The 16,147-nt window shown below is 27.2% G+C and overlaps 1 protein-coding gene and 1 pseudogene across 1 annotated transcript; one reads left to right on the top strand and one right to left on the bottom strand.

The window, feature by feature from the left end:
• Positions 1 to 763: 763 nt before the first annotated feature.
• Positions 764 to 1,162, top strand: LOC123302815 (annotated as a pseudogene).
• A 5,815-nt stretch (positions 1,163 to 6,977) lies between these two features.
• Positions 6,978 to 7,593, bottom strand: LOC123302814. The gene is made up of 2 exons (XM_044885905.1): positions 7,528 to 7,593; positions 6,978 to 7,472 (listed from the first exon to the last, which is right to left on the bottom strand). Exons 1-2 carry the CDS (start codon positions 7,591 to 7,593, stop codon positions 6,978 to 6,980), a joined length of 561 nt encoding a protein of 186 aa, XP_044741840.1.
• Between the last annotated feature and the right edge of the window lie 8,554 nt (positions 7,594 to 16,147).

The following is a 16,147-nucleotide window of genomic DNA, read 5'->3' as shown; positions in this document are numbered from 1 at the left end:
AATAGCATTATTTTATTACACACCTATATTAGAATATAATAATATTTAGTTAAAATTTTTATTGACATTTGACATTTAAAAACAATTTTTTGATACTTAAATTATCTTACGCATTATTTGTTAAGAAATAATATATGCATTTAACTAAAATTTTTCCATTAAAAATATTGATTAAGGTTAATTTATTTAAAGACAACAAGGATGTTTAATACCTAAATTGGAGTTTCAACTAATTTTTCTTGTGACTTTTCTTTATTAGTATTTTGCATTTGTGGAATGTTACAGCTATTGTTGGCATTGTTGCTGACAGCTTGGTTCTGCATACGTGCTAATAAATTTTCTTTCACTACCAATTTTTCTTCAAGTAATTTGTTTTTGTCCCTGATTTCTTGAACTAGGAGTTTTAGAATCATTCAAATCATTTTCTTGTTTGAAAAAGTTATTTTCTTTAATTATAACTTCTATCGGTACATACCGATCTTGTTCTGGTAAATAAACTTTCTCAATTTCACTATTTTATATATATACGCATTATTGCATCAATAATATATTCATTATTTTATTACACATATATCAAAATATAATATTTAGTTGAAAAATTAATAATATACTATGTTTACTGACCTCTCATGTGTAATTAATTTAATCCAAATTAAAACACATTATTATTATTTATATTACAAAATAATTTAAATAGCCTTGATAGATTTAACTATTTAACAATCTTCGTTCTTTCTTAATTTATACATTATAGATTTTCAAAATGTTGACTAAACAAGTAAAACTTCGCTTTATAAAATTATCTGAAAACGCAAGTATACCAATTAAAGGATCTGATATAGCTGCACATGGTAGGGAAATATTCGCAATTGATATTCAAATTGAGCATCCTCATGGATGTTATGGACGTATTGCACCACGTTCAGGATTAGCATTTAAAAATGGAATTGATGTTGGAGCTGGACTTGTAGATGAGGACTATCGTGGAAATTTAAAAGTAGTATTATTTAATCGCTCTGATACACCGTTTATAATTAAGAAGGGTGATCGTATTGCTCAATTAATTTGTCAAAAAATTTACTATCCTGAAATTGAAGAAGTTGAAAATTTATCTTAAACGAAACGAGGAGAAAAAGGATTTGGATCAACTAATATCAAATAACTACTTTGAAATATATATAAAAAATAATAATTTTATTTTTAAAAACATTGTATAAATTACATAATTATATATAAAAATTATTTATTATAATCCCTTAACAATTTTAGTGTTTATTATTATTTAAAAAATGTAAATCAAACACTTGAATTTTTTTATCCTCAATATACTATTTGCAATAAAAGTCAAGTTTTAGAGTCTATTATTTTTAAACTATAAATTATACACTCGAGTTTCTCTGTCATATACATATCCAATCTTTTTTTTATTCTTCTTAGGAATTAAGAATTTTAAAAACATTTACTAAAGCACAAATTTTTTCATGAAAAAAACATTTAGTTAATAATTTCTCGTTAATATTATTATATTTCTCTTCATCAAAATCCTACAAATTTTCTACGTTGTAAACATTAATATTAAATAAATGCTCACACCACTTCACTTTTTCCTATCCTTTAACAAAAATTTTACCATACTCTTCTTTTAGAATATCGTTAACAATTTGTTTAACATCTTTGAAATATGTGGAACCACTTTTCCATTCGAGACCATGATGATATTTACTAACCCAATTATTTGATGATTGTGATTTCACATCCAAGTATCACCATTTATATGGAGGTTTAATTATAAAATGTAATATTTCCTTTCCATTTTTTAGAAAAGCTATTTCTTTTAATATAAAATTATTGTCTCCGTCTTTAAAACCCTGCATACCGATTATTGTTGAATTCATGTTTTTCAATCTAGTCCAGGAAGGTATTTTAAAATAAAAAATCTATAATTGTTGACCTTATAAAGGTTTTGCTATCTCTTAAATTGAATCATGAAAATTTTATATACTTAAAAAAAACAAACATATATTAGTTGGAATAAACTAATTTTTTTATGTTTTTAAAATAACCATAAATTACTAATGAGACCTTTCTTTAATTATATTTTTTTATATCAATATATTTGTTTAAATTGTATAAATAAACAAAATTTATTAAAACTTGCTTAATAATCTCATATCAGGAAAAACGTAAAATAAGATTGTATGTTAAAGCAATAGTTTCGGTTTAAAGTTCATTTCATATGTTAATTCATATGTTAAAAATGCATTCAATTCAAAATTTTGAGGAGAAGATTGAAATTAACGTAATCCGACAAATTCTAGCATAACATCACCATTATTTTCATCGGACATTAAACCCTTGACTTTCTTATTACGTAGTGGTAGAAATTTTCCCCATCGTCAGACGATGAAGACAAACAAATTTGGAACTGGATTTTAAAAAATATCCACTCTGGACAAACAGATGGAATTGTAGGACTATCCATTTTTGAACAATCTTACTACAGTGTATTTACATCAAACGAGTTATCCGACTATGTTCAAGTGAAAGAAATGACTGAAAATTATCTTATGAAGAAAGATGATGATGATGACAATGGACACTTTTCAGAATAATAATTATAATGTATTTTCGATAATTTATAAATATATATTTTTTAAATATTATTATAATACAACTCTGTTTTATACTTTTCAGAATAATAATTATAATGTATTTTCGATAATTTATAAATATATATTTTTTAAATATTATTATAATACAACTCTGTTTTTATATGTTAGAGATAAAATTTTACAATAAAAATAATATTTTTACAATGTGATATTTTTTATTTTTTTTTTATAAATCACAAGTATGTTCACAAAAGCGGTCCACTATGACAAATTTTTTATTGTTACAAGTATGTTCATAAAAACGGTCCACTATAAAATAAGACTTTTTTGTCAATATATGAATTGTGTAAAGAGTCGTACCCTAACCGGACTTTAACTTTGGATCCACGTTTAGCTAAGACCTTTTCCACTAAATAAATGTTTGGATCGTGAACTTTTTGTAATTCTTCCGCATAGAAACCACCCTTTATATCATCGTTGTTGTAGTCCTTTAGTAGATATGTTCTTGGGTTTGTAAGCAGATACAGACCAATATTAAACAGGTTAAATCCAGTATTAAACAGATACAGACCAGTATTAAACAGGTCAAAACCAGTATTAAACAGGTTATAACCAGTATTAAACAGATACAGACCAGTATTAAACAGATACAGACCAGTATTAAACAGGTCAAAACCAGTATTAAACAGGTTAAAACCAGTATTAAACAGATACAGACTTTCGCTGATTTTACTCTGGTTTTACTCCGGTTTTCACCGATTTTGCTCCGACTTTCGCCGATTTTACTCCGGTTTTACTCCAGTTTTCACCGATTTTGCTCCGACTTTCGCCGATTTTACTCCGGTTTTACTCCGGCTTTCACCGATTTTACTCCGACTTTCGCCGATTTTACTCCGGTTTTACTCCGACTTTCGCCGATTTTACTCCGGCTTTCACCGATTTTACTCCGGCTTTTTAATTTTTGATAAAGTTATTATAAACTTGTTATTTAATTATATTTGTTTTCTTCAAGTAATGGATTATAGATAGTATTTCTCTTCTGATGTTTGTAGAATGTAGTCTTCTTAATTTATCAATTATTATATTACGATCACTATTGGAATCAATATTTTTTTTTTTTTTTTTTTTTTTTTCATAAGTTTTCAATACTAGGTTGAAAAAACTGTTTAATACTGGTTTTGACCTGTTTAATACTGGTTTTGACCTGTTTAGAAACAGACCTGTTTAGAAAGAGACCTGTTTAGATATAGACCTGTTTAGAAAGAGACCTGTTTAGAAACAGACCTGTTTAGAAAGAGACCTGTTTAGAAACAGACCTGTTTAGAAAGAGACCTGTTTAGAAAGAGACCTGTTTAGATACAGACCTGTTTAGAAAGAGGTCTGGTTTTCAAATCTAACAAGCATCATCAATCAACCCATATAATATGCTCTTTATATTGAATATAATAAATCAACTTGTACTATAGATTAGATAAAAAAATTTTATTTAAAAAAATTATAATTTTATATTAAAACAAAATACATTTATAAACTGCAATCATGCAAAAAATCATCTTGAGAAAGAATTTATTCAGGATTGTGTTAAAAATTCGACGCACCAATATATATATATATATATATATATATATATATATATATATATATATATATATATATATATATACAGGGTATTCTGTTATTAACTACACACCGCCTTTTATGATGTAAAAATATTTAATTATTTCCTATGATGGCTTTAAGTTACCAAAGCTTGCAGTTTATACTTTTTATATACCGTACAGTGTGCAACACTATTTTTGGATACATCATGGTTGATAATTCCTGTTTCATATTTATATGATCTTTTAGGTAGGGTGTCACACATAAAAACACTACAAAAATACGGAATTTTAAATTGTTTAGCATACGCATGTAGATCTGTATCGTAAAGTGCTCTGGGTTGTATTGAAATTTTAGTCTTAGTTACATTGCATTTTCATAAACAACAACCCGCTCTGGGTGTTTATTACCAGAAAATACAGACACACAAACATATCATGGTCGTCTATTTTCAGATTCACTATGAACAATAATATGTGGCCCTAGTGGTTGTGGTAAAACCAATGTTATGTTGAATTTAATTTAAGATGAAAATGGTTTACACTTTGAAAACATTTATGTTTACAGTAAATCTGATTACTAACCGAAATATCAATTACTAGAAGAGACTTTAAAATTAGTGGAAGGGGTTGGCTATTTTTCCACTTAGTGATACTAGTGAAATTCCTAGTCTGAATGAAGCTCGAGAAAAAAGTCTTTTCATTTTTGATGATGTGAGCTGTCATTCACAACAGAGAAGTAGAGAATACTTTAGTATGGATCGTCATCGAAAAATTGATTGTTTCTACCTATGTCAGAGCTACGCACGTGTTCTAAAGCATAACATAAGGGGCAATGTTAATTGCTTGGTGCTATTCAAAACGGATGAAATGAATCTAAAACACATATTCTACAATCATGTTGGCTCTGATATGAATTTTCAAAAATTTCATGATTTATATCGACATTGTTGGAGTTCACCAAATGGATTTGTTGTAATAATGAAAAATTTCTCTATGAATGCAGGTCGTTATAGGAATGGATTTGATGAATTTATTGAACTGTAGTGTCACCAATACTTTGTGTGTTTTTTCAGATTCATAATAATAATTTTTTTCTGTAAATTTTTTTTAAAATGTAAATTTTAATCATTAATAAATAAAAAAAAAATATTTATAAGATTTTTATTAAATAAAACCTTTATTCTAATCTCATAACACGTGTAAAATTATTTTAAGATCTAATGCGATTCAAACAAGTTTAAACATGTTCAAACAAGTTTGAACATGTATTTTTATTCAAACAAGTTTGAACTTGTAACAGGATGATGATATCATATTTTTCAAGGTCAAATCTATTTCAACATATTTTTGAGAATAGCTGACACGTGTAAAATTATTTTAAGATCAAAGTCCATTCAAACAAGTTTGAACATGTATTTTTATTATGTAAATTTCAAGTGTCATATTACATTGCTTAATCATAAAAAAATATTAATATCCGATCACGTGTTTTGACACATATAAAATTATTTCAAACAAGTTTGAACTTGTTACAAGATGATGATATTATATTTTTCAAGGTCAAATCTATTTCAACATATTCTTGAAAATTGCTGACTCATAATATTCTTTTCTTGGAATTCAGATTTGCAAATTATTATCTAACACGTTCAAGTGTCATATTACATTGCTTAATCATAAAAAAATATTAGCATCCGGTCACGTGTAAAATTATTTTAAGTCGATTAAAACAAGTTTGAACTTGTAACAGGATGATGATATCATATTTTTCAAGGTTAGATGTTATCTATTTCAACATAAAAAAAAATAAACATCCGGTCACGTGTCTTGAATTTTATCATGTATATTTAAAGTGTCAAATTACAATATTTTTCAAGGTTAGATGTTATTTATTTCAACATATTCTTGAGAATTCTCTTTCTCCTGTCCCGTTAGATTTGGATATGAACCAGATATGAACTGAGAAATCAGAGTATTAAAGCAGATATAAAAACAATTTTATTAAAAAAATTGAAAAAATCAGAGTATTAAAGCAGTTATCAAATCAATTTTGTTAAAAAACTTATAAAATCGGAGTAGTTTTTAACAAAAACTTATAAAATCGGAGTAGTTACCAGAAATATTCACCATTCACGAGGTGAAACTTACAAACCCAAGAACATATTTATTGAAGGATTACAACAACGAAGATATAAAGGGTGGTTTCTATGCTGAAGAATTACAAAAAGTTCACGATCCAAACATTTATTTAGTGGAAAAGGTCTTAGCTAAACATGGATCTAACGTTAAAGTCAGGTGGTTAGGGTTCGACTCTTTACATGATTCATATATTGATAAAAAAAGTCTCCTTTTATAGTGGAAAGTTTTTGTGAACATACTTGTAACAAAAAAATTTTGTCATAGTGGACCGCTTTTGTGAACATATTTGTGTTTTAAAAAAGGAAATGTATTTTTTAATATGAATATATATTAGACTATGTTCATGAAATTTTATTGAAGCAATTTTTAACTAACACAAAACAATATAAAAATATTGTTGTAATACAAATGTTTTTTGATTCATGTTTATTACTCAAAATTACTTGATGGTGCGAATATAATTATCACAAACAAGGTGTATTTATAACCTGAAAATAAGGTGGTGAGGTCATTTCATAGATAAAACAAAACAATGATTAATTAAATTATAGGTGTTTTTTATTGTAAATACAAACACATTTTTAAAAAAAACTTATCATAGACAATTACATTCATGTTTTTATTTCTATATACAATCATGATCATCACTATTTCTTCCACAATCACATCTGTCAATTTCATTACAATTTGTAGCACATATCCATGGCTCGAACCATTTCGGTATATTTCCACCATCCATTTGTTGGTATAGCATTCTACAGAGAATTTTAGGATCTATTTGTTCATACCATAAAAACATTCTCTCATCATGTCTAGCACTATCACCAATCCATTGTTTTCGGCGAATATCGTATGTACCCCAATTTTTTCTCAAGTTACTTCCATGAGTAAGATCATCACAACATTCATTTAGTAATATTTCAAACTGATTGAAATCTCTTTTAAAGTAGTTGAACTTTTTCGCATAATTTACAAATAAGATTGCATCCAAACAATTTCTTACTATGAATGCAGCAATATGAAAGCAATCATCAACTTCTAAATAAGAATACCGTAATGTGTCGATTAACTTTGTAGGTATACTCCAACGACATGCCTCCATAAGTTGATAAAATTCCATCTATAAAAATATTTGGCTACAATTTTCTAAACAGATCTTATCAAACAATACTCACATTAAAATATTCTGGGTAAATCATCTCCGAATTTTGAAACAGATCAATATGATTTTGTAGCGACATTGTACCCCATAATTGTAATGAATTAAAATAAACACCATTTTTTACAAAAATATCCATAATTTATTTAGTATTATTTTTTTTTTAAATATCAAAAACATAAACTTTACAATTTTTTTATAACAATAACAATAAAATATATATATCTTGCAGTAATAAAATTCAATATAGGAATGATTTGTTAAAATTTTGATGTTCTTGAACATAGTCATCATCATCACTATCACCATCGTCTTCGAATAGGCGCAGTCTCAGTTGGTGACTTCTTCCAATTTTCTCCTCCACCCTCAAATACCCCGGTTTTGTGTTAAATAATTTAATCATGTTGTCCGTCAACACTGCAAACCTAGATGGTAGAAAAACTCCCTCGTTTTCTGTACCATCTAGGCTTATATCCAGTAAAACTTTTATTGATGGCCCATGTATCGTTAGAATCCGCTCCATTTTTAGTATTTTTAATTTTTTTTTCAGTGGCAAGTCGTCCATTTTTATGCATGGTCGCACTAAACAACTATCTAATAATTTTAATTCTGCTCTATTCATTTTGATTAATATTATGAATATTTAATGAAAACTGATGTTACCGTAATGTCGAGCGCCTTTTTTATATGATTACCACCACTCCAAAAATCCCTCCCACCAGCAGAAATTATTATCTAACATGCGTAAAATTATTTTAAGATCTAATGCGATTCAAACAAGTTTAAACATGTTCAAACAAGTTTGAACATGTATTTTTATTCAAACAAGTTTGAACTTGTAACAGGATGATGATATCATATTTTTCAAGGTCAAATCTATTTCAACATATTTTTGAGAATAGCTGACACGTGTAAAATTATTTTAAGATCAAAGTCCATTCAAACAAGTTTGAACATGTATTTTTATTATGTAAATTTCAAGTGTCATATTACATTGCTTAATCATAAAAAATATTAATATCCGGTCACGTGTTTTGACACATGTAAAATTATTTCAAACAAGTTTGAACTTGTAACAAGATGATGATATCATATTTTTCAAGGTCAAATTAACATATTCTTGAAAATTGCTGACACGTGTAAAATTATTTTAAGATCAAAGTCCATTCAAACAAGTTTGAACATGTATTTTTATTATGTAAATTTCAAGTGTCATATTACATTGCTTAATCATAAAAAATATTAATATCCGGTCACGTGTTTTGACACATGTAAAATTATTTCAAACAAGTTTGAACTTGTTACAAGATGATGATATCATATTTTTCAAGGTCAAATTAACATATTCTTGAAAATTGCTGACACGTGTAAAATTAATTTAAGATCAAAGTCCATTCAAACAAGTTTGAACATGTATTTTTATTATGTAAATTTCAAGTGTCATATTACATTGCTTAATCATAAAAAAATATTAACATCCTGTCACGTATCTTGAATTTTATCGTGTATACTTAAAGTGTCAAATTACAATATTTTTCAAGGTTAGATGATATCTATTTCAACATATTCTTGAAAATTGTTGACTCATAATATTCTTTTCTTGGAATTCAGATTTGCAAATTATTATCTAACACGTTCAAGTGTCATATTACATTGCTAATCATAAAAAAATATTAGCATCCGGTCACGTGTTTTGACACATGTAAAATTATTTCAAACAAGTTTGAACTTGTTACAAGATGATGATATCATATTTTTCAAGGTCAAATTAACATATTCTTGAAAATTGCTGACTAATGTCAACGTCCCGCCCCCCGTTCACCCCCCGTCAAGCACCACTATTGGTCAAAGCCAATGACGTCACCTGGTAATTTCCCGTTTATGCTTAGGCAGCCATTCCTCCCCACCAATTCAACCACACCTCCCGACGCCATCTTGATTTTTACAGTGCTACTATTGGTCAAAGCCAATGACGTCATCAATGCTTAGGCAGCCATTATTCCCCAACACCACACCTCCCGACGCCATCTTGATTTACTATTGGTCAATGCCGAGGTTTCCAACATTCACCTAGGTTTGCCCTTTTTGGAAAAGTGTACCATACTTTGGGGTTGAAAGTGGGCTCGATTATCTAACGTCCAATTCCCGCCCCCTTTTAACCCCCACTTCCAAAACCGCGCCCACCACTTTAAGCCCCACTTCCGCCAAGAAACACACTAACGCTCTGTCAGCCACGCCCCACCACACCTCCCAACGCCATCTTGATTTACTATTGGTCAATGACGTCATCTATCCCCTCCAACTTCCGAGGTTTCCAACATTCACCTAGGTTTGCCCTTTTTGGAAAAGTGTACCATCCAACTGCGCTGAAATCCCTGTGACTCTTCTACTATTATGTTTTGCAACTTCTCTACAAATCATTAAGAAGTTTTGCAATTCATCAATCCCAACATACAATAATTTTTGTATATATGTGTTTGATTATTTTCAATTACCTGGAGTGATGTCTGTGGAATCGGATGGAGATAGTAACCACCCAAATGTTTTTGAAAGAGAATATATGGATCAATTATTCTTCATCCTAAGCCTCAGGATGTTACATCATCGTCCGAGATTGAAATATGTTATTGAATCTGAGGGTAATGAATCATATGATTTTATAATTTCCAAACAACAAATACCATCAGATTTATATAAAACAGAGGTAAGAAAATTTAATCTCATAGTAGTTATATAGTTTTTTTATAGGATAATAAACATTAATTTCGAGATTTAGAAAAGGAGAATTAGGGAAAGAAAATTCTAAGTATCTCTTACTAAAGTGTGATCTCTTTATCTCATTTTAAATTTTGACTTTGCTCTATCAACATTAATAAAATGGAAATAAAAATGATATTAATATTTGTAATGCTAGTGATCTCAATTTTAAACATCTTTTTCTTATATTTTATAAAAGACATTGAAGATTGCGATGAAAAATCTTCAAACATTACAGCGCTAGGTAACAATATCATGTAAATGTCTAAAACAATAATTTCTAATAAATTAAAGTTTAATTTTACTTTGTTTTTATAGGGAAATAATGAGAAGGAATCATGAAAATTTAACGTAAGTGAATTTTTTTCTTTTGATTTTATATGTTTTTTATTTTCTTTGTTTGATAGTAAAATCATGCATGACGAAGCTAAGGAGCTTTTGCAGACAGGAGAAGAAATCCTAAAAAGTTTGGATTACATGCCATATGCATTAATTTCTCATCTTAATAAAAATAATTCCAATGTTTAAATCAAAGTACTGTTTTTTATATCATTTTCAATTTTTAAAAATTTGTATACTTTTCAAATATTTTTTAATAAAAAAACTTTAAATAAATAGGTTTTTAAATATAGGTTTTTTAAAAAACTACCTTTTCTGTTTTTCAGATTGTCTTTATTTATTTATAAAAATTAATAGTACAAAAGATATAAAAAAAATGTATTTAATATTCCAAATAATAATTTAAGGGTGTGGAATTTGTTTGCAGTGTTTTTTCTATAATAGATGGGTGGTTGATAAATAATTCCAATAAGAATTTCTTCAACATTGGATTTTTTTCTTGGGTGATCATCGATGAAATATGTGGATACCAATTTCCAAATTGAGCTTGAGAGTTTTCCATGTCTTGGAATTTATTCCTCACCAAATTCATATTACCATTAATATTTAGTGACTCCAAAATTGAAAATTGTACATCAATAATTTTTTGGTTATCAAACATTTTCTGAGTTGTTCCATCAGCCAGATAAACAGCACAATTACTAGTTGAAAATTTGATTATTTTTTTGTTATGATACTCATGTGAAGATATTCTAACATCATTATCAATTACAATATCTTCTAGATGATTAGTAATATTATTTAAATATTCCAAAATATGATGTTTATTATTTAAAACTTGGTTCCATTGTTCTTTTGTTAAATTAGTAAATTGATTTTGATTCGATTTAATTTGTAAGACACTTGATAAGTCATATGTCATAATCCCAATAACAATAAATTTCGTCTCGCTTTGATTCAGAGGAATCATTGTTCGAAAAAATATTTCGCTTTTCATATTTTGAAAATATTGGTCAACTTGTTTTTGACACATTGATATAGTATTAAAAATTTTTTTAGAATAAATTCTTATTTAATTTTTATCTAATTTTGTAAACTAAAAATCATGAATATATATACTCAAAATGAATCAGCCCTTCCATCTATTGATGTAATTCAATAATACGTATGATCATTGCTTACGTAACTTCATCCTATTAATAAATATTTAAGTCAGCTATGTGTAATCTATTTAAGCAAGTAACATCTCTATGAAAACAAGTAGTTAACATTTAAAACACCGTTTTTGTAACAGATGGATATATCGTGTTTAAAAATGTAAGTATATTTACACATAAATACTATATGAATACTTATATATTAAAAAAAGTTTTTTTTGAGTTGAGGAAAACAAAATAAAATTTCAAGAATATGAGAGAGAATTGTATAATATTCGAAAAACTCCGTAATTTCGATACAATGTATGGCTATGTTTTATATCATCATCCTCATCTGTTTTCAATATTAAGAACTAATGGGGATTTTAAATATTATATTAATTTAATTAAAAAATACAACCCCATATTGAAAACAATTGAAGAAGGAGATTTGGATGAGTTGTTATCGCTATATAAATTTGCATACCCAGAAAGTGGAGATGAAGATATGTTACTTCTATCATCTATACGGAGACGTCCATTGTTATTTTATGAGAAATACTGTGCCGAGAAACTATTTTCAAATCATGGGAAAAAACGCATTATCAAGAGAAAACTTTTTACATCTATACCTCTAATAAATCTGGATTATAGCAGTGATAGTGGATTCGAGGATGAAGTAGATTAAAATATCAAAAAAATTGTTGAAAAAAATTATTTATTGCTTTAAAATGTATACAACTATTTATTTGTAACAAAATTTTGACAAATAAAATTATTATTAACATCTAAAAAATTATTTATTATGGAATAACTTTCAACTTGTTTAGAAAAGCCATAGCAGTCACTTCTTCATGCAACTTTTTATTTTTCTCTGAAAAATCCTTAGCACTAACTGTTTGAAGGTAGGCAAGATTTTTAAGAGACTTATCTAGGTCAATACACATTTTCTGTAAAATAGATATACTATTCAATATTGCATTAATATCTTTTTCTTTTAATGTATCTTTACTACTTTGTAACGAATGGATATCTTTTTTTGAATGAGAAATTTCATCTTTAATTTCAGTTATAGATTTTAGTATAATACTTTTCATAAAATCATTCTTCATATCCGTTTTTAATTCAGCTATTGTTTTAAAGATGCTTCCCTTCATATTTCCGGTTAATCTACTTAATGTTGTTATGGTACTATCACGTTCTTTATTCAATTGATGCTCTATATTTTTGATATCGTTTCTCTCTTCTTCCAATTGAGTCATTATATTTTTGTTGAGTTCTTTGATATCTGCTTTATGTCTATCGATTTCCATTTTTAAATCACTCATTCGAACACTTAACCCAAAAAATGTATTCTCTGTTTTTTTATCTAGTTTGTGGTAGCCGAACTTGTGCATCTTCATTTTTAAACTAATAATTTATATTATCCTCTTAATATCCTCCGTTTGCATTTTAAATTCGAAAAGTGAATCGGAAATTAATAGCGTATAAGCAGTTGTTTTATCAGGTATAGCTTTTTTACATTCAAAATCAATGCAAATATCTACAGAGTTTGTTGCTGGGTTGTATACTGTACAAATTACTTGTTCATTCATTTTATAAGATATAACTTCAATAGGTATCCATTCAGGCTTATTAAAACCAAAACACTTGGCTAACACCATTTTGTTTTTCTTTTTAAAAATTTTTTGAACTAAATATATATTAGGAGGAATTAGTTTTCAATAATTCATAAGGGTAAAATGATGGGATTCCTACTCAAGTTTTCCAATAGATATGAATATGAAGCTGTTGATTAGATTTTTACAATCTTGAAAACATCCATAAACCAATTGCTTAGATGAATGTCTATTATATACAATGTTCAATAATTTATCTTTATTTTTCATGTCAATCGTTTGATGTTTATTATTATTACAAGTTTTTACCACATTTTGGAGAATATCAAGCCATTTGTATGAAACATTTAGCCGGAATTGTTTGTTTTACTTGTTTGAAAATAATTTGGCATATGTAGGAAAAGATAACATTTGACCTTGATGAGATTTGTTACCTTAAGTCAACAACAGTAGACTTACGCGTTGAGTCTGAAGCTAGTTCCTATTTCCTAACAAAAACACATGTTCTCTGTTTAGTGTTCCTCAATAGATACTTTATATGTAATTCTGTAACAAATAATGTTAATAAAGAGGCTTAAGTCATACATAGTGGACGTACATATATTATTAATTGTTTGATTTTATCAGTGTTTACAAAACATATATATATCATTTATTTGTGAACTTGCATGTTTAGTACAAAAGAAAGAGCTGATTGAGTAGAGTAATGCACTCAAAACAGGTGAACAATCAACAGTCATCACATTAGAAAAAACATTTAAGCCTATTACACACCCGTTGAATAATCTCTAGAAAAACAGTATGATGTGGTAAATTATACACCAATTAATAAAAAAAACGTAAAGTGAATCATGCACGGAGTTTATATAAAAACTAGAGAATGAAAATAAACTATTAAATTATACATCAATTAAGACGTGAAAATTATTTCAGGATACTCCATCAGTCAGTTCACAACCGATAAATTTTTTTTGATAAACATGTTTAAATATGAATATTGTGAGCTCACATTTTTTCGGAAATTTAATAAAAATAGACACATCATGACAATGCTATTCAAAATATACATAATGATAAAGATTGTTCTATTGCTGAATCTAGTAAAAGAAAACGAACATTGAGCAATTCTTCAAAGAGTTCGGAATCTATCGTTGCTAAAACTTCAAAGTTAAAACCAAATGATGACGAATCATATGATGATATTTCATTTAATGAATCAGAGAGTAGCAAAGGTTTAATCTGAAAATGAGTAGTGATAGAAGCAAATTGGATAATTCACAAACTAAACAATACAAGTAATATGAATCAGCTATGAATAGTAAGAGTGTCCTAGAGGTTGATGAAAATATTTCTTATTATAATATTGATCCCAATGTATTAATTGATACATTAAGAAGTCTATATTCTACTGATGTTGGAAAAGAAATACTGTGACAGTATTACTGTCTATAATTCATCACTTGCGAAAAACAAATATAATTAAATAACAAGTTGATATTAACTTTTAACATAAAATTAGTAATTTCTTATTAAAAATCATTTAGTAATTTCGTATTAAAAATTATTTAGTAATACGTTCTATGAATAATTTTTCTATTAAAAATAAAACAGTCTATCAAGATAAAACATTTTGTTTATTATTTTAAAATTATTGGAATTACAAGATATTTTCAAAAAAAACAAATACATCCATCATATTTCCCAATCCCAGTTATTAGTGTAGAAGATGTTTGTGAATCAATATGAATTCTGATTCAAAATAATGAATTTACCTTAAATGATGAAAAATTTTTTTCATCAAATTTTAAAAAAAAATGAAAAATGTCAAGTTCATAATTTGATTAGATTCTGGAATAAGTGCAAACATACAAATAGTCAAATCAAACCGATACTGCACCAAATTACTCCGATATTACTCCAAATTACACCGATATTACTCCAAATTACTCCGATATTACTCCAAATTACTCCGATATTACTCCGATATTACTTCAAATTACTCCAAGTTACTCCGATAATACATCAGGGTAAATGTGCTATCCAAAATACATATCAAATTACTTCTTCAGTTGTTGGAAACGCTAATAAATTATTAGTCATATACAAGTAGATAGCTTTTAATGGTTTGATTACATCTTTTAGTAATTGATATTTTTCTTGTTCTACAGTTTTTGAATAAATATATATATATTTTCAAATCCTGTCCCGTTAGATTTCATATCATGGTATATGAATACTATCAAAAATTATCAAGTTTAACCTCAAAAATTTTTCAAAAAACTCTTTAGCATTGATATAAACCGAGAAATCAGAGTATTAAACCAGATATAAAAACAATTTTATTAAAAAATTGATAAAATCAGAGTATTAAAGCAGTTATCAAATCAATTTTGTTAAAAAATTAAGAAAAATCGGAGTAGTTTTTAACAAAAACTTCTAAAATCGGTGCAGTTTTTAACAAAAACTTATAAAATCGAAGTAATTTTTAATAAAAATTTATAAAATCGAAGTAGTTTTTTAACAAATAAATGGTAAAACAGAGGGAGTTTTTAACAAAAATTGATAAAACCAGAGTAATCTTTAACAAAAAATTGATAAAATCGAAGTAGTTTTATCATTTATATGGTTGGGTGGGGGGTTGGTTTGGGTTGGCTTGGATTGGACGGCGGTGGTGGTTCAATAAGTGTTATTGAACCTATAACACTTGAATATGTTACTTATATGATATATAAAATAAGTAAATTATCAATCTAACTTAAATGCAATCTTACTTATAAATCTAAAA

The sequence above is a fragment of the Chrysoperla carnea genome, chromosome X (assembly GCF_905475395.1).
Source record: "Chrysoperla carnea chromosome X, inChrCarn1.1, whole genome shotgun sequence".
Lineage (NCBI taxonomy): Eukaryota > Metazoa > Arthropoda > Insecta > Neuroptera > Chrysopidae > Chrysoperla > Chrysoperla carnea.
This window is presented reverse-complemented; position numbering and strand designations above follow the sequence as displayed.